At 32.6% G+C, this 24166-nt stretch overlaps 1 protein-coding gene and 1 pseudogene across 1 annotated transcript; one reads left to right on the top strand and one right to left on the bottom strand.

The window, feature by feature from the left end:
* Positions 1 to 6875: 6875 nt before the first annotated feature.
* LOC128170376 (uncharacterized) lies at positions 6876 to 9733 on the bottom strand (annotated as a pseudogene).
* Positions 9734 to 11727: 1994 nt separating this feature from the next.
* LOC128173896 (uncharacterized) lies at positions 11728 to 14426 on the top strand. Its single transcript, XM_052839570.1, has 3 exons — positions 11728 to 11959; positions 13149 to 13344; positions 14363 to 14426. Exons 1-3 carry the CDS (start codon positions 11833 to 11835, stop codon positions 14424 to 14426), a joined length of 387 nt encoding a protein of 128 aa, XP_052695530.1. The 5' UTR covers positions 11728 to 11832.
* Positions 14427 to 24166: the final 9740 nt, after the last annotated feature.

The raw sequence follows: 24166 nt of genomic DNA, 5'->3' as shown, positions 1-24166 counted from the left end.
TATGTTTGTATGTTTCTCCTCTTTGTAAGCAAAACCAACAACTGTATTCTCCATTAAATTGATTGCAGTTATATACAAGTGCTCTTGCTGGTATATCACATGTACATGTTAAAAGAATGCATTTGCATAAAAAACTGTTGCCTTGATTGTCAGAAAATCTATGTCCACTTGATTCTAAATATTGAATTTCATCAAAGAGTGGTTTAAAAATGACCACATTTGTGTTTTTTTTGTTTAAAATCCAAACGGGGGAGTTCACTGACTAGCATATACACAGGCCAAATGCTTACACTTGAAGATTTGAAAAGAGGTGCACCATCAGTGTTTAATGAAAATGATGAATTGTTTTCATTACTAAGAATTCCATTATTTTCGAAGAATTTTTTTATACAAATTGCCATCATATATATCCCTTAATTTACTATTTACATTGTTTTTGTAATGTTGAAATCTATGCTTTCTGACAGCGTTGCAAAAATCAGGGTTTTTCCAAACAGATGCTAATTGAGACACTAATTTAATTTGTAAGAAATAAGCCATTGCTCCAGATTGAGTCAAGGTGTTTTGGCATGATGGATATTTCTTACTTTGTTTTTCTACTACTGTATAACAATAATTGCAGTGATATATTATGTTTGGTAAGGCATCACATGTGAATTTTTTAATAAAATTTCTAAAATGGTATAAAGTATCCATCAGTCGGTTGCCATGTGGTAAAATACAAGCCAGAAACTTTAGCAAGTAAGATACTGCCTCATCAGGTAGGCGAAATCTTATGATGAAACAACATATGAGCAACACAACTACACCAACTGAGTGACGGGAGTTTTCAAATAAAGGGATTGCACCATCATCGAACACTTTCTCCTCTTGTGATCCTTCTGTTGTTATTCTTTAGACTTTAAATCATAAGTCAGTTGGAGTTTTATGATATTTACTAAGCACTGTAATCGTATAGTGGTATAAAAGCAATATATAATCGGTCTAAAATCCATCTACCAATTATCAATCAAATCATAAGTATAAAAATCAGTAAAATAAAACTAGACTCTTGTTGCAAAAGCAACAAAAAGGTCTTCCGTTTTGATATACATGTATCAATTTAACTGCAAGACATTGCTTCTCTCACATAGAAAAAAAAACTGGATATGATAATTATTGTGAATGATATATCCAGACGTTACTTACATATTAAACAACGAGAATGAAAAAGAACTCAATTTTGAAGTACTTTCTGTGACGACCGGAAGTAACGCCGATCTAAACAAAAATGTTAACCATTTGTACAATCATAAGTCAATCTTTCCTCAAAGTTTGGTTGTTCACGTCTCTGCCAAATCTAAGATCTCTTTTAAAAATATTTTTTGTCTCGGGACCGGAAACGGACAAACGGAAGTGATTTAAAAGAAAAGCTGGCATTTCTCGTACAATTGCTTAGCGTACATCACTGTTTATCAGGCTAGATGAAACACCCAAGAAAGTCAGTCAAACTTGTTAAAAACATGATTTGTTTGAACCCTTCCGGTAAGAACCGGTTCTTAAAGTTGACAGAATTAAACCCATTAAACACATCCCCAATCAAATTTCTATTAATCATGAGAGCTTCGTGTCTGAATCACTTACAGTGACAAAAATCTCGCGGACATCAAATTTGTAAAGATGAAAGTTACACAGATATATTTGAGATATCTCACCAGAAGTAAAATTTATTTGCTAATTTAACATTATATAGATGACATATGTAAGATTATATACTGATATTTTCTTTTTATGTAAAATGAATAATATTTGAAAAAAAACCAAATTTTTGAAGTGCTTCCGGTGACGACCGGAAGTTACGCCGAACAATACAATATCGTGTAAACACATGTACATACATACTTCTATCATCCCACAAAGTTTAATTATTCAAGTCGTCACCGTTTTGAAGATCTCTAGGAATCAAGGTTTTTTGTTTCGGGACAGGAAACGGACAAACGGAAGTGTTTGATGAAAATGAAAGTTAGTATTTCTTAACCATTACACAACAGGACTTAATTGGCTATCAATTTTTCTTATATTGTCAAACAAAAACAGTTAAACTCTTAACCAGCTTGAATGGTTTGAACTCTTCGGGTGTGGACCGGAAGTGACGGTTGACAAAATGAGAGCGGTTAAACACATCTTCTATCAAATGTCTACCATCCATGTAAGTTTTGTGTCTTGGTCACTTACAGTTTATGAGATCTCGCTTCAATAATAGTTGTTTTAAAAAGAGTACCTGAGATATTTGAGATATCTCACCGGAAGTATTTTTTTTTGTTCATTAATCATCGGATACATGACATATGAAAGCGCTTATACTTATATTTCAATTTTGTGTTAAAGAAATAAAATGCGTAAAAACATGATTTTTGTAGTGCTTCCGGTGACGAACGGAAGTTACGACGAACAAAACAAAATAGTTTAAACACATCTACAACTATAGGTCTATCATCCCTCAAAGTTTTTAGGTTCAAGTCTTTATCGTCTCTGAGATCTCATTGTCCATAGCTTTTTGTCGCGGGACAGGAAACGGACGACAGGAAGTGAATTTTGAAAAAATGAAAAAAACCTTAGAGATATTATCATTTTCTATCAGTCCTGAAAATTTCAAGAGAATCCATCCATGCATCTCTGAGAAATCGGGTTAAACTTTTAAAAAACTTGATTTGTTTGAACTCTTCCTGTGTGGACCGGAAGTGACGGTCGACAAAATAAAAACAATTAAACACATCTTCTATCAAATGTTTATCAACCCTGTAAGTTTGGTGTCTTGATCACTTACAGTTTCTGAGATCTCGGGGTTCAAACATTTATTTTAAAAAAAGCTTCATGAGATATTTGAGATATCTCACCGGAAGTAGAATTTTTATGTTTATTAATCATCGGATAGATGACATATGTAAGCATTTATACTTATATTTCAATTCTCCGAGAAATATATTAAATGCGTAAAAGCATAATTTTTGAAGAGCTTCCGTTGACGACCGGAAGTTACTACGAACAAAACAAAATAGTTTAAACACATCTACAACTATAGGTCTATCATCCCTCAAAGTTTGGAGATTCAAGTCTTTATCGTTTCTGAGATCTTATTGTCCATAGCTTTTTGTCGCGGGACAGGAAACGGACGACAGGAAGTGAATTTTGAAAAAATGAAAAAAACGCCTAGAGATATTATCATTTTCTATCAGTCCTGAAAATTTCAAGAGAATCTATCCAGCCATCTCAGAGAAATCGTTTGGAAAAAACCGGACAAAAAAAAAATAATAATAAGAAACATTACAATCACTATAAGGTCTTCCGTTGGAAACGGAAGACCTTAATAAGAAACATTACAATCACTATAAGGTCTTCCGTTGGAAACGGAAGACCTTAATTATCAATTGTTAGAACACCATTTCGGGTCACACTTATAAACGAAGTCCATTGTTAAAGGTTAATTACAATTAAGAGTCTTGCATCTGTTGACCGCTTTCCAAAGTCCAATTATCATCGAGAGTCTTATTCTTCCTGGTCATTCCGCTAACACCACGAGTTCTAACTACGCAGTTGTCCCTTTCGGTCAATGACCTTTAACATTATTCACTATACACTTATTTCGTATCGAGTGCACAACAAGCTAATGACTTATTAACGTAAAGCAGAATACAATCATAAAATTATATTTCATATATATATACGGCTATCTGGTTACACTTTTCCTCTTTAGAACAGGTTTGCAAAATTTCATCTGAAATTATTTGTCCTATGTGTTCTACTTCTATTCCATCGTATTCAGCATATGTAGAAGAAATATCATCCTCATTTGCCAACAAATCACTGTCCCTTAACTTTTCCTCTTCATTAAAGGCAGTTAATATTTCATCAAACTGTTCATCAAAAGCACTAGTTGTTTCGGCACAATTCATTGTTTCATCTTGACCATGCTGTTCAACTTGGTGATGCTGTTCATCTTCAACATTACTTGAGATGGTGACATTGACACACTCTTCCACAGATGTAGAGCAATGCAAGCTGTTATACAAATCTTCTGGCGTGTCATTGCTACTGTATAAAGAATCCTCATCTGTATCATGTGCACTTAAAGTTTCTTTTGGTCCTGATTCAGTCTGATTCTTATTCACTATGTTTACAAGTAGCGTATATGTAAGTTGTGCATCTACACTGCTTAAGCTGCTGTTTACCACTTCAAGTTGTTGCCCGCTAGTAGTAGATGTTGGATTCATCTATGTAAAAAAAAATATTTAGCAAAACATATCAAGTTTTATATTTTGCTTTACAGTAAATATCAATTTTATAATAATATTGTAAAACTAGAGACGAGCTCGTTGCAAGCAAGGTTTAGGTCTTCCGTCATAGCTGCGTCATACTTGTGACGTAATACAAAAAATTGATAGCTGACCATGGTACAATATTAGATGTATAACACTGATTAAAAGAAACAAAGTATTACACTACATGTTTATAAGGAAATATAGATCTTAACACGTTGTCTATAGTTTGACTCGCCGCATTTTATTCACAGAGTGGGACTGTGGTTATTCCTGGTATGGTAAAAAGACATTAGCAAACATTTTACACGCATTTTTATCGAACGCAAGCGCCAATGAATCTTAAAGTATATATGCGGAGATCCTGGAAATTTTACAGAGGGGTTTGAAGAATAATTTTCTTTTTCGAGGAGGGGGAGCATGCGCGGATCAGAAAATTTTTCCGAGGTGGGGGTTGAGGTTATTTGACTTTGCCAAGGGATATTCGTGGCATAATTTCGCTAAGTTTATAATGTACACGTAATGGAAAGAAATTTTGCGCGGGGGGGGGGGGGGGCAAACTCATCCATCTTTTCTTGACATGCAAAAAAAGGAATTTTGAATTTTCAAAATCTTCACAATCTTATCGGGGGGGGGGGGGGAGGGGGGGATGTGCCCTCCTGCTCCCCCTCCCCCCGATTCAACGTGTCTGAAGCATATATGTTCTTATTATCATAGACTTAAAGCATGTAGGAGAAAAGAAATATTGTATCAAGCAGTTATTATGCGCAGATCATGCATGCATTCCTCTATGGTTTTCACAATTACATGTATCAGTTTCTACACGTACTTACTAAGGAGAAATACATTTCCAAAGAGATGATACACTGCACGAAAAGTGACGTTTAATCACAAATTATACTCCTATTAATTCCCATATTATACGTGAAATTTAGACAATTAATGCGGATTTAATTTTAAATTTTATGTGGAGTGTACTTGAAGTTTTCATGGCGTAAAATTCTTATTAAACGCCGAGATTTAATGACATTTAATATACAATTAAACGCAAAGTAAACTACAAGTAAAAAGTTATTTAAACTTCATTATGTGTAATCACTCATTTTACTCGACTTATATTCCACATTTTATTCCACATATAAATGTTTATTATATCGAATTTTACGCCGAGTTTCAAGTTTAATCTAATCATTTTACGCAACTTAAATTCAAGATTTAAATGTTTATTATACCTAATTTTACGTCAAGTTTCAAGTTTATTCACTCATTTTACGCAAATTAAATTCCATATTTAAATGTTTATTATATAGAATTTTACGTCGAGTTTCAGGTTTATTCACTCATTTTACTCGACTTATATTCCACATTTAAATGTTTTTTATACCCAATTTTACGTCGAGTTTTAGTTTAATTTTCTCATTTTACTCAACTTATATTCTACATTCATGTGTTTATTGTACCTCACTTTACATTGAGTTTTAAGAACTACAAGCAAGTACATGCAAGTCATTTTCCAAAATTCAACATTTGTTTAAATTTTTGACTTATTTTAAAGATAGTAACATTGTTTTTTATTATTATTGAAAAGACATATCCATGTAGCAGAGCAGCTTAATTACCAACAGAGTCTAAAGATAAAAGAATATGGAGGGTTGTTGTCATAAAGCATGAGCCAATTTATTTGTACAAAGTTCCTCAGTGCATGGAAAATGTAAATCCCATTCACAAAAACACAAAAAACGATAAATGGTTCAACTTTTGGGGCAAAATCTCATCCTGGATTCCCAAAGTATTGCTTTTCAATAAATACAAAGTTTTTAATACATGTATGGCAAAATAATAATTAATGGTTTTTAAAGATGCATAATTGGTGCATATAAAATGTTTCTTTAAAAAAGAAAATTGCATTTAAAAACATTAAATCATGAATGCTTATTCCTTATCAACATTAATCAATCTAATCATTTCATATTAAATACACAATTACTTAAACAAAAACCAAAACAATGAAACTTATATAGTCAACATTTTATGTTTATAAACTTATAATTATCAAGAAGTCTCAAAGTAGATAATTATCAATTGAAATCTGTGGGCTTATCCCATACTAAATGGACATGGATTCAAAATTGGATGGCACACTATTCACAAGGAACCTTTAATCAACCATGATTTCAAAATGCCTCATTTAATAATATCATTTTTTAAAGAAAAAATGAGGAGAGGATACATGTAGGTTGTGCATGTTTTCAAATCCTTATTGAAATTGTTAAATGAAATATGATTAAATCCAAATAAAAACTCACAATCATTCCAAAGTCATACCAATTTTAAAAAATAATTTCTATATGACATGGGGGAGGATCTGAGAATAGAGTGTGTCTAATCGGGACAAGCTATCTATACAGAATATTTCAATACACCAGCTATATAGCTTAGGAAATCAAAATTAAATTTATGTTACATGAATTAAGTTTTAATTTTTTTAATATAAAATTTTCTTTCGTAATGTGTCATATTTTCACATCATTAATAAAAAATAAAATAAAATTATAACATTAGAATTGAGTGTATATGACAACATTGAGGAAAATATTAAACCAGGGAATTGTTTAAGAAAGAAATGTAATTTACATAATGATTTTCTACCCACAAATATTAATCTAATTGAAAACCATTGCTCAAGTTTGTAGAATATCTAATTGAAACAGTACAACAAGATTATAGCAGACCTCCAGGCAGGAAAGATAATGATTCATTGTTACTGTAATAGTTTATATCTTAATATAAATTTATAATGGAATTTACACTGTTAAAGATACGGGTAAGAGGAATAAAAGTAAAACTGGCATGACTTTATTTACAAATTTTTGACTGGAGTATCTGCTCTAACCTTGTTCTACTGTAGGAGCATTTATACAAACACCCACTCATGCCCATCTCTGAGAGTGGGTTTTGGTCTTTCAGAGGGGTTATTGCCCTTGACTCTTTTTATTTTTTGTCTTCGAGAGCGACTTGACTGAGTCTTCTCGAACTTAAAGTCCAGCTCTGCAATAATCCCGCTGAACTCCTCAGATCTCCACGGCAGAGGTTTGACAGTGAAGAAGGAGTCCTCATCACTATTTACCTCTTCCTCCGAGGACATGTACGTAATGTCCATGGCATCACGGACACGCCTCTTTTTCTCTTCATCCCAGCCAGTTTTTTTTTAGATCATGGATGTTCTCCACTGCAATTTCTACAAATAAAAATATAAATGCAATAGGAGGAAAAAATCTACACCACATGCAAATAATATGAAGACTTCGTTCTCTTTACTATAAAAATACAATTAGTAAATGTACAAGCAATCTTTGTTGACAACTGTAGTATGCAATGTTTTCATTAAGCTTAAAATTTTCTTCTTCTTATCTTTGAAATTGTATACACCATATGGCTCAAAAATAAACTTAAATCAACTTATCTATTCAATATAACATAAGCTACAAGAAATTCATTTATCCTTTTTCTTCTGCTATAATGAAGCATTTTCATTTTGTGCTTGTCTACTTTTCCTGTAGACTCTTTGTGGTTTTTTTGAGATATGGAGTCAAAGTACCTCCCCACAGCAGCTAAAAATTGAAATAAAGGGTACATACACACAATGTATATTGAAAGGAAATATATTATAAATACATATATCACTAATCATAATTAAGATCATCATCAGAACCCACAGGTTTTCTCTCCGTTACACTGCTTTCAACCAATGGGCAGTGTGTAGGAGAGAGAGCAATGGGTTTCCATGATGAATTAATACATGTAATTAGAATGAGTATAAGCTTAACATTATGTGAAATAAATCTGTATAGAGTAATTTTGGATGAATAAGAAACCATCTCAATACTAAAAGTATGCAGAAGCAATTCATTAAAAAACAAATAGTTTAAAGTGTTGTCAAAATTAATATATCTTGTATGTATATATTACATGTACTTGAACATCATACCTTGGATTACACCATCCTGAACCTCAGGGTAAAGTCCCTTCACAAAGCGCCTTACCGCTTCAGTTGTCTCCTTATTTTCATCAGATGAGACCCTTTAAGAATTTATACAATTGTGTTAACTCATGATTTTCCCAATGTAATGATCTAACAATTAAAAATAAAAATGACTAAAGCTTTGTTATAGATATAATTATACATGTAAATAAGAAATTATATATATCAAAGAGATTTGAGAACTTAGTAGCTTAAAATTATTATAATAGAAAACAGTCTTTAACATTCTTTACATTTAAATGGCAATGCTTGTAAAATAGTAAGCACTGACATGGATGATTTGAATTTTTAAGAACTTATAAATGTAGATATGAACAAAAAATGCTTTTTACTTCATTTTTTTGTCTGCCATTTTTGTCACCCATTCTTCATAACCATCCTCTATAGCATGCTTGTATGCATCATGAACTGCTGTCTGTTGGGAAAAAATGTGATAGGTATAAGGACTCAACATTTTAAGTTTTCACATGCATGTAATTTAAGTCATGTTATCATATCTAATTTATAAAAAAATAAGAAATTATCTGTCTCTGAAAATTACTTCTCATGTTGACAGAGCCAAAAGTAGGTAGAATGGTGCAATATCAAATGAAAAGAGTGCTTTACCTCTTAAAAGTTTATCTTTTTACTGCATAAATAAATCACATTTACATATAAGCTTACTCTGATTCTTGGAGGTATGGTAGATTTCGGGTCTTCCTTCCTTCTACAGTCTTTGCTTGAGGAAATCTCCTCCCTGAGTTTTTTTTACTTCTGTCGACAAACAGTCAATCTTCTTATCTATTGACCTGAGGTAGTCAATTATCCGATTCTACAAAAAAATGAAAAGTTGTAAAAATTGTTCAAAGCAATTTAATTTCATGTGTCCCTATATGATTTTGTATATTTTGCAAATAAAATCTTTTCATTTTGAAAATCTACACTTAATGGTTTTTTTTTGGTCGACTCAGTTATTATTTACTTAATTAAGTATTGTAAATAATTGAATTTATCGCTGTATATAAATTTACAATAAAGTCAGGGGTCCATGAAAGATATTGCCATGCCCATGACAGATACTGCCTTCATTGTAGTTGTAATTCTTAATAAAAATGTAATTTAAAAGACATGCCTCTTGACCAAGGGATAAATTAGTTCCACTAGTTGTTGGTGTTTCAGGTACATGTAATTCTTGAGAAGCTGGAGTCATTGGTGTAAGCTTGAACATAAAAGATAAACAAATGAAGATGTTACAGGTACAAAGGTGTACATTTCAGAAATAGATCACATTCTGTTTTTTTTTTCATTCAATAAATTCCATGCATATTCTGATTCAATATTACTGCCAGAGAAAATGGATTTATAAGCACAACTGCTTGATTTGTAGAGGATGCATCTTACTGTATTAAGAAACAGACTAAGGCTAGAGAGAGAGAGAGAGAGAGAGAGAGAGAGAGAGAGAGAGAGAGAGAGAGAGAGAGAGAGAGACTAGTTAATAGTTTGTAGAAAAAGAAAAGTTCAAAAACAAATAAATAAAAGACATAAACACCTGTGTTTTTAATTAAGGCATGAGAGAGTGATTAGCATGCAGCATGCATTATAAATTAATATAAACTCTCTCTCTCTCTCTCTCTCTCTCTCTCTCTCTCTCTCTCTCTCGCTCACACACAGTCTCCAGTAAACATATAAATAAACAATAATTTATTCAATATAATATATTGGAGGGGATTAGGCAGCAGGCACAGCTTATTATAGCCTCTGGCCCTACATATATTTTTATTGACTGCTGACAATACCATGGTGCCTTGAAAATTAATAACAAATAAAATTCCAGTCATAGTGTATAAATGATTGTTGGTTCTGTTATAATTTTTATTATTAATTTCACTAAAGTCATGCTGCGGTCATTAAAGTAAACATTGTTATATTATATTCAGTTCACAATTTAAAATAGAGAGAGAGAGAGAGAGAGAGAGAGAGAGAGAGAGAGAGAGAGAGAGAGAGAGTGTGTGTAAATGTAAAAATTGGGGCTACAGCTTTGTGGTCAATTAAATGTGGTAGCCAGAATGTTATGTCATGAAATTAGGTCTATGAACTGCATGGAGGTTACTAGCTGCTAACCAATGGTTGTAAAGAGTTCATCAAGTCAAGGGATGTTGCATAATTAATGTTAGCAGAAGCAGCGAATTAGGTCAGGGAGGTTAGAGAGTCTGTAGACACTGTAAATAATTATGCTGTGTGGTGACCAGATGAAATTGTCATTAACAGGTCTGGAGAACTGTATGAAAAGCTTGGAATTTTGTTATTAGGATCTTTTGTACATTTTTGATTATTAGTTAGCTACATGTAATTAAGATAGAATGAAACTTTAAATGCACTTGAGTAAATTGATATTCTGGGAAGAAATTAAACAGTCAGTTGTTACTATTAAAGAAATTCGCGTAAGTTTTGAAAATGGTCAGTTTCTTTTGGTCAAACTTCGCAGTTACACTTTTGTATCATGTATTTTGTGTCCGCTGTCATCGTCTGGAGCCACGGTTTGGTATACCTGATATTGATATAGTTGTTTGCGACAAGGGACCACGAATTACAGAGAGCAATCATTTGCAATACTCAACCGTCCAATATATCAGTGTGTGGGAGGGGGAGGGGTGCTGGTAGCGTGAAGTTCCTTTAAGGTGGTAAAGTCCATGCTGTGACATATTAATTATTGAAATAACAATAAAATCAAGTATAATGTTATCAACAGTTTATTTTCCAAAATCGAAATACAACTTTATAACAGCGTAGGGTTCACTGCGGATCTGTAAATCATGAGATCCAATACCGCTGCCATGGGGATTTTAAAAATTTTCCCTTTCCATAAATTTTTAAAACCTTTTTAGGTTAAATATTGTTAAATTTGAAAGTTCTACACTAGTGAAAGAATTTCAGTTTTAATGTACTTTGATTCACATTGATAGCAACAGGTGTTCCATACCGCCTTAAATAATAGGGACACCTCTTTAAAAATCATGAAAAATGTTTTTTTTTGTGAGGAACTAATGGGGGGGGGGGGATCAGGCCTCCCCTTACCCCCGATGTTATGCACTTCTTCAGTCATAAAAAAATGTGCAAACTAAGTACACCTGCATTTTATAAATGTAAATTTGCATATCATAATTGTTCTGGAGACTATACATGTATTTGGTATATTAAATAGATTGCATATTCTCTTTTGACCTAAAAATTGATATTCAGCTGGCTGAATTTCTTAGCTTTTTATAAAGCTAACCTTGTAATAATTTCCAGTAGGTTGTTTAGTTTTATTTCACATTTATTTGCCATCAAAGGGAAGATCATGCAGACTAGCAAAGAGCAGATCTTTCAGACAAGCAAGTGACTGCATACATTGTCATGGAATCAAAACTTTTTAGTGTGCAGTAAGAACTGAGAATAATAGCTATGTCCTTAAAGAGATAAAATTTCTAACTAGTCTATAGTTATCTAATGTGAACATTATTTTTTATAGATAAAATGGGTCGACATTCCACCAATGAAAAAAGGCAGAAAAGAAGGGAAAAAAGACGTAATAAAAGACTGGAAAAGGCAAGGAAAGAAACTAGCAAACCAGAAAAGTTTGAAACTGTCTCTCCTATGAACTGTAAATATAAATTTTAAATTATAATATATAAATAGTGCCTGTTTGGGAGGGTAACTGTTGAAATTGACACCCCGAGAAAACTATTGTCAACCAACGCGAAGCGGAGGTTGACAATGGTTTTCGAGGGGTGTCAATTTCAAAAGTTACCCTTCCAAACAGGCACTATTTATTTTATTATACTGAATGTCTTATTTTTAAAAAAAGAAATTACTTTTTCTATATAGAAATGAAGTGAATTCTACGGCGAACCGTACGCGCATAATTTACGCGCATGTAACAATTCGTTGTGTTACCCGTTGCGAAGTGTGTTGCTAACGCTGAGGGTAATAGAACGGATTATCAACTGCGTCTAAACCAATCAGATTTTAGTATTTAACATGAAAGTATAAAAAAGTTAATTGCTAACTTTATTAAATTATTATTTTGACATGTGAAAAGTATTTTTTTTCAGATTTCAGTAGCACAGTGGGATAAGGTTGAATCATACTAAGAATTTTAAGTACATTGCTAATGACGTTTGGGTTGCACCCAAACGGGTACCAATGCCTTTATTGGCGTTAATGTTTTTCCAATTCTTCTATCCCCATTTGTATTTGTCTTCTATAGTTTTTTGGTATGATTTGGCTTAAATTCATATTTTCTGTGCAGATTTATATTGATACCCTACAGTTAAAAATATGAATACTTAAACTTTTGATGAGCAGTAAAATATGTATGTTAATTTCTGAATGTGACCTTTATTTACAATTTGGTTACATTAGGGACATTTACATTATATAAATAGTGCCTGTTTGGGAGGGTAACAGTTGAAATTGACACCCAGAGAAAACCATTGTCAACCGACGCGAAGCGGAGGTTGACAATGGTTTTCGAGGGGTGTCAATTTCAACTGTTATCCTCCCAAACAGGCACTATTTATTTTGTTATACTGAATGTCTAAATTTTTAAGAAATTTTACTGCTTTTATATAGGAATAACGTGAATTCTACAGCGAACCGTACGTGCATAATTTTCGCGCATGTAACATTTTTTAATGTTACCCGTTGCTAAGTGCGTTGCAAACGCTGAGGGTAATAGAAAATATTATCAACTGTGTCTTAACCAATCAGATTTCAGTATTTAACATGAAAGTATAACAATATATTTTAGCACAATACACATTTTGCAATCCTTCACATTTTAATTATAGTGGACATCGTAGATGACACCTTTGATACCACAGAAAAGGAGATTGAACAGGAAATCAAAGAAAGGGGAATCAGAATTGACGATACATTTGTGGCAAAAAGAAACAGGACAGCTCAAGAACTGTTTGGAGCAGAGGACAGAGAAGTGGTTAAACTTAAAAAGATCCTAGAGGATGAGCAACACAAAAGAGACAAATTGTTAAGATTTACTGATCATTGTATTTTTTTAGTCAAAAAATGTAGAAACTGTAAATTTTGCAGGCTATCGTGTATCCATGGATGTTTCAATTATTTTTACTATGAACTCTGTATTCGTTAAGTGTTGATAGCTATCAAAAATGTCAGAGAAACGTAAACTCTCATTTTGTCACATTGCTCATAGAAAGAAATTGTCTAGAAAGGAATGTCCTGGCTGTAAACAATCTTTTTCTATTAGGTATTTTGAACAGCACACAAAAGAAAATTTTGAGAGTAGTACTAGACTTTGGAAGATTTTGAAAATGAACCAGATGTACAAATGTGTGAGCATATAGATAACCAATCTTCGTCAGATGATAATCTTGCATCATATAGATTATCTGATGTTTTTGCTTCTTATGTTAAGAAAAATGTTTCACAAGATGTTCATGACAATGATATGGACAGTGATGAGGAAGTTTGGAATAACATATCCATCGATGATATAGATTTAGACTTGCAGACAGGTGATACCACAGATAACAATACGCATGTGGAGAATGTTCCAAATAAGAATGTAAAGTTAGGAACACTTTTGATATGGTTTTGTATGTTTTTGTGTACATGGCAAGCTGTATCTGCACTTCCCGATTCTGCTATGAATCATTTGTTATCTTTTTAGTCAGCTGGGTGAAGAATCTGTCATTTTTTCAAGTTTTGCCGCAGTTTTTCCTGGATCAGTCTATTTGTTATGGAAAAAGTTAGGTCTTAAAAAAGACAATTTTTTAAAATTTGTTGTATGCAGAAAATGTTTTTCTATATACAAATATGAGGAATGCTTTTTGAATGTTGAAGGGCAAACTATTTCTGATAAATGTTCTTACAAGGAATTTCCAAACCATACGCAACTTGCGAGAAGAAAACAATGTGGAGAATTGTTGCTAAAGCATGTTACACTGTCAGATGGTACAACAAAACTTTATCCATTTAAATCTTATTGCTATAAGTCATTACAACAATCTCTTCAAAATTTGGTCAGGAGGCCTGGATTTGAAGATAATGTGAAATATGGAGATCAAGAAAACAACAGCCAGGATTCATGACTGATTTGTATGATGGGAAAATTTGGAAGGAATTTATGACAACCGAAAAAAGTTCATTTTTAAATCATAGAAATAACTATGCACTAATGTTAAACTTAGATTGGTTCCAGCCATTTGAGCATGTGAAATACTCTATTGGAGTAATTTATGCTGTTATTTTAAATCTACCAAGACAAGAAAGATTCAAATTAAAGAATGTGCTGTTGATAGGAGTAATACCAGATCTCAATCATGAACCTTCTGTAAATAGTTTCATTTCTCCATTAGTAGATGAACTAAAGTTAGGTTGGTCAAAAGGATTTCAACTTTTGTCATCCAAAAGTCCTAATGTTAAAAAAACATTCAAAATAGCACTTCTCTGTGTTGGTTGTGATATATCAGCAACTCGAAAACTTTGTGGATTTTTAGGTCACTCAGCATGTTTAGGGTGCTCAAAATGTTCTAAAAAATTTCCTGGAGATTTTGGCAAGAGAGATTACTCTTGTTTTGATGTAAATAGTTGGCCAAAACGCACATTAGAAAATTACATGTCTTCAATCAGAGAACTGAAAAAGGCTAAAACTCAGACAGAAAGAGATAGACTTGAATCTTCTTTGGGGGTTAGATTTTCAAAACTATGTGAAATTGATTATTTTGATCCTGTTCGAATGTCTATTGTCGATCCGATGCATAATTTATTTCAAGGAACTGCCAAAAAAATGATGAAATTGTGGCTAGGATTAAAAGTTATACACCCAGAACAGCTAGTCACAATTCAAGAAAGAGTTGACTCTGTTGATGCAGCAAGTAACATTGGGGCAATTCCTCGGAAAATTGCATCTTCCTTCGGAGGCTTTACAGCTAAACAATGGAAGAATTGGACAATTTTTTTTTCAATTTTTGCTCTTGTTGATATTTTGCCCAAAACTGATCTTGATGTTTGGAGAAAATTTGTAATGGCATGTAGAATCTTGACAACAAAATGTATTTCTTTTGCTGACATTTCACAATTTGATAGATATATCATTGATTTTTGTAAAGGCATTGAGAGGTTATATGGCTCTTCAGTTGTGACACCCAATATGCACATGCATTGTCACCTATCACAATGTGTTTCAGATTATGGCCCTATTTACTCTTTTTGGCTGTTTAGTTTTGAGAGATATAATGGTCATTTAGGGAATATGCCAAATAATAGTAGAGCCATTGAAATGCAACTAATGAGAAGATTTTTAAGAGATTCATTTGTTCATTCATTGGAATTTCCATCTCTTTACAATGATGAGTTTAAAAAACATTTTCCTACTGTAGTATCTGAAACAGTTCATTCTGATGTAGAAATTTTAAAGATCATGGACATGTCAAAGAGAAGTGCTCTCATAATTGGACAAGATTGGCAATTTAGCTCTGTATTTGAATGTAACAAGTCATCATGCCATGTTTTTTGTTCAGAAGATTATGCTATGCTGAAAAAAACATATTGTCATTTGTATCCCAGTGATAATGAACACATTGATTGTATGCCCAAGTCTTTTAGAAAATGTTCTTCAATTACTTTTGGGGGAGAAGTGTTTGGATCCTATAAGTCTCGTCACAAGCGCTCCTCTTATATTATGGCATACTGGCATGATAATGATGGGAAAATTATCAGTGACGTAGGCTCAGGTGACCTTCAACCAGGAATCATTCAGTATTTTGTTCAACACAATCTCCTAATGGGTAATGAATGTAGAGTTCATTTGTTTGCAAAAGTTTTCTGGCTTATGCCATTTCCAAATGTTTACAGATTTAATTGTGGCAAGCCAGTTGAGATTTGGAAAAAAAATATTTACGACACCTTTGGACCGTCTGCTTTTATTCCTGTACAGAGAATCTTTTGTAGATATATTTGTGCAGAAGGAAAACTGTACAACAAGAGCGTTTCATATATTTGTCCTATTATGAAGGGTATGAATGTGTAGCCACTAGGTAATATTGTTGAAGCTCTTAATATCCATCATATTCAGTATGAATTGAGACTGTGAACGTTTATGGAGTTATTATGTGAAGCACTTTACAAAGAATTGTTTGTAGATAAGTTGTGCAAATGGACTACTGGGCAACAAATATGATTTAAAATGTTTTTATATTGTTGAATAGCAGAGTCATTTCTATGATGTGAAGTGTTTTACATCTTTTTGATTTAATAAAGCGATAATTTTAAGCTTTGTAAAAACAAATTTTGATCTAGCCATGACGGTATGAAAATGGGTGGATGAAATGTGATCTGCAAATTTTTTTTTCTTTGGTTTTGCCCTGTTCTAATTGGAATAGATCTTTATTAAAAAAAATTAAACCCTCTTCTATTAAGCACAAGCCAATTAGAAGGATGTTTCGTCCTGTGTCAGTCGGCATCGGCATCGGCCTTCTTGGAAGGATGTATCGTCCTGTGCCAGTTGGCATCGGCCTCCTTGGAAGGATGTTTCGTCCTGTGCCAGTTGGCATCGGCCATCTTGGAAGGATGTTTCGTCCTGTGCCAGTTGGCATCGGCCATCTTGGAAGGATGTTTCGTCCTGTGCCAGTTGGCATCAGCCATCTTGGAAGGATGTTTCGTCCTGTGCCGGTTGGCATCAGCCTTCTTGGAAGGATGTTTCGTCCTGTGCCGGTTGGCATCAGCCTTCTTGGAAGGATATTTCCTCCTGTGCCAGTTGGTATAAGTCATTTTTAAGGGATTTTTTCCATGTGTTAATTAGCACCATCCTTTGTGGAAGGGAAATTTGCTCTGTTTCTCTCGCATCGATTTATCTCTTAATATGCCCTATCATTGCCAGTTTTAAATGATTGAACCAATAGCGAGTTTATAAATGAAGCTATATTATCTGCCTTGATGTAAAAAAAGTGACATTTTGGTATCAGTTATTTGTTGTTTTTAATTTGAAATTTTTGAATGTGAATTCATGAGGCAGACTTTAAAGTTTTGCAAGCATTATGCAAATTCATGAATGATTGTAATATTTGGAAGAACCTTTTGTTAAAAAGACATGCACGAATTATAAAAGATCAGGTCACAATACATGTATTCACTACACAGTAGTGTTCTATTCTTTGTTCTTATTTATAGATAGTTAGTATCTGTTCCTTTTCGATTAAAAGTTGCTATTTATAGTTTCTTAACTCATTTGTTTCTGTTGCTGATTATTAAGAAATAAACAGCAAGGTAAACAGTTCCTCTGGATTTGAACTTGGATAGTCACGTGATCAAATCCTTTGTAGCATGAAGGTATCATCAGAATATTTGATCACGTACCAACCAAGTTCATATCCTGGTGAACTTTATAGCATTGCTGTTTATTACTTATATTTACATTTGAAAAATGAAAATCATTCAGAATTGTTAAAACTACCGAGTTTTTATGTTAACAAAAATCCACCCGGTAAGCGCGTGCTATGATCATTTTGACGCCAGGAAAGTTTACATAGAATTGATAGTTTTCGCTATATTAAAGGTTTATATAAGGAAACATATTTGCAGAAGTAAATATTGGAAAATGAATTAAGTACCGGTAAATGCAAAATTTTAATTTACCTTGCAGCGTAGAAGTACTAGTAATTAACTACATTCATAACAGTTTCAAAACGACAGGAGACCACACATTCAGCTAATATATTGGATACAATTTTGTTTTATTACATTAAAAAAAACGAACGAAATGCGCAATTCAATATGGACATCAAAATTTCAAGAGCATCATAGTAGAATGTAAGATGAACTGCATTTTAAAATTAAAAAAAAAGTATTTCACCCACTGCGCGAATGAGTGTAAAACTTATAACTCTTCATGGACTTGATGTTTATTTGCTTATTATATTCTAAGCAATGATTTTGCTGGCATATAATTTACAATATATTCTTTTACTTGTTTATTTTCTTTGTAAACTCCTATTGAATTTGAAATGTCGAGTTTAAGAGAATTTAATTTTAACTAAATGCCATCTTTAATTTTAAATTATACATCATTATATGTATGAGTATAATTCTATTTATAAATCGTATTATATTTGAAACTCTGCGTATAAATGTTATTTAAGGGAATTTAATTCAAATTAAATGTCACATATAATTTAAAATTTTACATTATTATATGTATGAGTATAATTCTATTTTAAACTCGTATTATATTTGAAACTCCGCGTATAATGTAGTTTAAGGGGATTTAATTTGAATTAAAGTTCACATTTAATTCAGAATTATACATCATTATATGTATGAGTATAATTATATGTTAAACTCGTATTATATTTGAAACTCCGCGTATAATGTAGTTTAAGGGAATTTAATTTAAATTAAATGTCACATTTAATTTAGAATTATACATCATTATATGTATGAGTATAATTCTATGTTAAACTCGTATTATATTTGAAACTCCGCGTATAATGTAAATTTAAGGGAATTTAATATTATTAAACGCCATTTTTTGTGCAGTGATATCGGTAACTTATAGTTCATTTAACAGTTTTAAAAGTTCCAGCTTGTCTTCTGCCACATGCAAGCACGTGTGTAATCCTGATTTAGAAATAGGTATCATGACCGGTGTGTGTGTATGTTGGGGGGGTTGTCATCGCAACAAGATTGTGCACTAGCATAATAGTGTACATTCATTTTTAATTTTTAATTGATTCTAGTTTTTTGAAGTTTCCGCTCATTTTCTTCGCAGAGGATGAACATATTGAAATGAAATTTGGTATGCAGGTTTATCATGATAATATCTAGGTCAAGTTCGATATTGGGTACGATCCAGCAATTTACATTTATACGGTGTAAGAATACCCGCCTACTATATAAACAATCATGCCCACACGTCAACCGATTACAAATGGCTGTATTATGGATTTATAAATGTCTCTAAAAGATTGAATCTGATATATCATTGTTAACAATTTAAAACTTTGAACGATTAAATTGGTTTTTAGACTCCGCGCCAGAATATCTCATTAATTTTTCGCAGTCATAGTAGACGAGTCCAAAAAAGGAACTTTTGAGACACATCATACAATGTGAGCATATACGAGGGTCAATCAAAAAATACGAAGACAATGTGGCTGTCTATCATATATTTTTCATGAAAGTCATACTTAACAGATTAATCTGTGCACCAACACTTATGTTATTGATATGCGAAGTTTTAGTCCATTTGATGAAACGGTATTTTTGTTACCCATTTTTAAAAACAACATATTTTGTCACCACGGCGCACGGTAACGTTCAAAACATGGCGTCAAGATTAAACACGCACAGTTTATAGATATTCCCCATCTTTATATCATGCTTAGTATCTTGTGCCTTGCTCATTACAATTTAAAATGGCACCGAACCACTTAACATCTTATTTGCACACGTGTTCTAGAATCATAAGTTAGTTCTTCAAAGTTTTCATTTTCTAACCGTGTATCTCTTAGTTCACAGTAATGATAACCCTGAACGTCCGTTACTTCTTTTTTGACCAAATATTTACAGATATTCTACTCTTTTTCGGACTGTGTTATATTCAGAATACATTGACCACCACCCCCACAAAATTTATTACAGTTAAACACAAACTTGCAAATAATTGTTGACTTATTTTATGCACCATTGAGCATTTTCACAGCTTGTATCGGTTTTTTCCTGAGTTAAATCCATTTTGTTTGTACTTTTCGTTGCGCCGTGACGTCCGGCGACGTCGATGTTTTTAGTAAATTCTAAAGAGGACTACCTGTCTTTAATAACTAATATCTGTTCGACAAAACAATATATCCCGTCATCATTTGGTACATATAATACCATGACTATATTAAATTTGAATTTTCAATATTATGTGGCTTTAAGCCCAATTTATAGAGATATTACTTTCAACATTATATGGTTTATTGTTGACATAAGACAAATTTTGACCGTGCGCCGTGACCTCATTTTTGCAGGATTAGATTCTAAATAATTCTTAGAAATAAACAAATTTATGAACTTTTTTTCTTGCAAATTGTTTGAAACTATTGCTTAATTATGTCTACCAAATTTAGTAATGATATGACGTTAAGTAACATAGCTATGACAAAAGTCTTCGTATTTTTTGATTGACCCTCGTACCGTGAATGCAGTTTACTTTGCGTCTATTTTCTTATTTTGAGAGTCCTTCGAATCTTTGCTTGAAAATGAGATAAAACCTTGAATATTGTTAATCTTTATGTCATATAAGCTTAACATGTGAAACTGTTTTCATTGCACCCACAAGCTTGAAATACTGAAATAATTTTAATGAAAACCATATATAAATAGTCGTCATAAATCACATGTCAAACGACATATTACCACTTGGATCTGCGCGTCTTTTAAATGAATTTATGAACAGCGGCAAATTCTAAAATGTATTTTTAAAGGTAATGTAAATCTGTAGCCCTTGTATGAAATATTTCGGATGGTAGTCAATTTTTCCGAGATCCAGACCGAGAGCTACATATATGCATCTAAGGTAACTAATAATGCTTCCAATGAAATACTTTGTTTAGTAATGAAAGCTTTTAGAAAGCAATACTTATCTTTGTTTAGAAAATAACATTTTAAGCTTTGTAAAAACAAATTTTGATCTAGCCATGACGGTTTGAAAATGGGTGGATGAAATGTGATCTGCGAATTTTTTTTTCTTTGGTTTTGCCCTGTTCTAATTGGAATAGATCTTTATTAAAAAAAATTAAACCCTCTTCTATTAAGCACAAGCCAAATAGAAGGATGTTTCGTACTGTGTCAGTCGGCATCGGCATCAGCCTTCTTGGAAGGATGTATCGTCCTGTGCCAGTTGGCATCGGCCATCTTGGAAGGATGTTTCGTCCTGTGCCAGTTGGCATCGGCCATCTTGGAAGGATGTTTCGTCCTGTGCCAGTTGGCATCGGCCATCTTGGAAGGATGTTTCGTCCTGTGCCAGTTGGCGTCGGCCTTCTTGGAAGGATGTTTCGTCCTGTGCCAGTTGGCATCAGCCATCTTGGAAGGATGTTTCGTCCTGTGCCAGTTGGCATCAGCCATCTTGGAAGGATGTTTCGTCCTGTGCCGGTTGGCATCAGCCTTCTTGGAAGGATGCTTCGTCCTGTGCCGGTTGGCATCAGCCTTCTTGGAAGGATATTTCCTCCTGTGCCAGTTGGTATAAGTCATTTTTAAGGGATTTTTTCCATGTGTTAATTAGCACCATCCTTTGTGGAAGGGAAATTTGCTCTGTTTCTCTCGCATCGATTTGTCTCTTAATATGCCCTATCATTGCCAGTTTTAAATGATTGAACCAATAGCGAGTTTACAAATGAAGCTATATTATCTGCCTTGATGTAAAAAAAGTGACATTTTGGTATCAGTTATTTGTTGTTTTTAATTTGAAATTTTTGAATGTGAATTCATGAGGCAGACTTTAAAGTTTTGCAAGCATTATGCAAATTCATGAATGATTGTAATATTTGGAAGAACCTTTTGTTAAAAAGACATGCACGAATTTTAAAAGATCAGGTCACAATACATGTATTCACTACACAGTAGTGTTCTATTCTTTGTTCTTATTTATAGATAGTTAGTATCTGTTCCTTTTCGATTAAAAGTTGCTATTTATAGTTTCTTAACTCATTTGATTCTGTTGCTGATTATTAAGAAATAAACAGCAAGGTAAACAGTTCCTCTGGATTTGAACTTGGATAGTCACGTGATCAAATCCTTTGTAGCATGAAGGTATCATCAGAATATTTGATCACGTACCAACCAAGTTCATATCCTGGTGAACTTTATAGCATTGCTGTTTATTACTTATATTTACATTTGAAAAATGAAAATCATTCAGAATTGTTAAAACTACCGAGTTTTTATGTTAACAAAAATCCACCCGGTAAGCGCGTGCTATGATCATTTTGACGCCAGGAAAGTTTACATAGAATTGATAGTTTTCGCTATATTAAAGGTTCATATAAGGAAACATATTTGCAGAAGTAAATATTGGAAAATGAATTAAGTACCGGTAAATGCAAAATTTTAATTTACCTTGCAGCGTAGAAGTACTAGTAATTAACTACATTCATAACAGTTTAAAAACGACAGGAGACCACACATTCAGCTAATATATTGGATACAATTTTGTTTTATTACATTAAAAAAAACGAACGAAATGCGCAATTCAATATGGACATCAAAATTTCAAGAGCATCATAGTAAAATGTAAGATGAACTGCATTTTAAAATTAAAAAAAAAAGTATTTCACCCACTGCGCGAATGAGTGTAAAACTTATAACTCTTCATGGACTTGATGTTTATTTGCTTATTATATTCTAAGCAATGATTTTGCTGGCATATAATTTACAATATATTCTTTTACTTGTTTATTTTCTTTGTAAACTCCTATTGAATTTGAAATGTCGAGTTTAAGAGAATTTAATTTTAACTAAATGCCATCTTTAATTTTAAATTATACATCATTATATGTATGAGTATAATTCTATTTATAAATCGTATTATATTTGAAACTCTGCGTATAAATGTTATTTAAGGGAATTTAATTCAAATTAAATGTCACATATAATTTAAAATTTTACATTATTATATGTATGAGTATAATTCTATTTTAAACTCGTATTATATTTGAAACTCCGCGTATAATGTAGTTTAAGGGGATTTAATTTGAATTAAAGTTCACATTTAATTCAGAATTATACATCATTATATGTATGAGTATAATTATATGTTAAACTCGTATTATATTTGAAACTCCGCGTATAATGTAGTTTAAGGGAATTTAATTTAAATTAAATGTCACATTTAATTTAGAATTATACATCATTATATGTATGAGTATAATTCTATGTTAAACTCGTATTATATTTGAAACTCCGCGTATAATGTAAATTTAAGGGAATTTAATATTATTAAACGCCATTTTTCGTGCAGTGATATCGGTAACTTATAGTTCATTTAACAGTTTTAAAAGTTCCAGCTTGTCTTCTGCCACATGCAAGCACGTGTGTAATCCTGATTTAGAAATAGGTATCATGACCGGTGTGTGTGTATGTTGGGGGGGGGGGGGGGGGTTGTCATCGCAACAAGATTGTGCACTAGCATAATAGTGTACATTCATTTTTAATTTTTAATTGATTCTAGTTTTTTGAAGTTTCCGCTCATTTTCTTCGCAGAGGATGAACATATTGAAATGAAATTTGGTATGCAGGTTTATCATGATAATATCTAGGTCAAGTTCGATATTGGGTACGATCCAGCAATTTACATTTATACGGTGTAAGAATACCCGCCTACTATATAAACAATCATGCCCACACGTCAACCGATTACAAATGGCTGTATTATGGATTTATAAATGTCTCTAAAAGATTGAATCTGATATATCATTGTTAACAATTTAAAACTTTGAACGATTAAATTGGTTTTTAGACTCCGCGCCAGAATATCTCATTAATTTTTCGCAGTCATAGTAGACGAGTCCAAAAAAGGAACTTTTGAGACACATCATACAATGTGAGCATATACGAGGGTCAATCAAAAAATACGAAGACAATGTGGCTGTCTATCATATATTTTTCATGAAAGTCATACTTAACAGATTAATCTGTGCACCAACACTTATGTTATTGATATGCGAAGTTTTAGTCCATTTGATGAAACGGTATTTTTGTTACCCATTTTTAAAAACAACATATTTTGTCACCACGGCGCACGGTAACGTTCAAAACATGGCGTCAAGATTAAACACGCACAGTTTATAGATAT

Source organism: Crassostrea angulata, chromosome 2 (assembly GCF_025612915.1).
Source record: "Crassostrea angulata isolate pt1a10 chromosome 2, ASM2561291v2, whole genome shotgun sequence".
NCBI classification, from domain to species: Eukaryota; Metazoa; Mollusca; class Bivalvia; order Ostreida; family Ostreidae; genus Magallana; species Magallana angulata.
The sequence above is the reverse complement of the archived record's forward strand: the minus strand, read 5'-3'. Positions and strand labels throughout refer to the sequence as shown.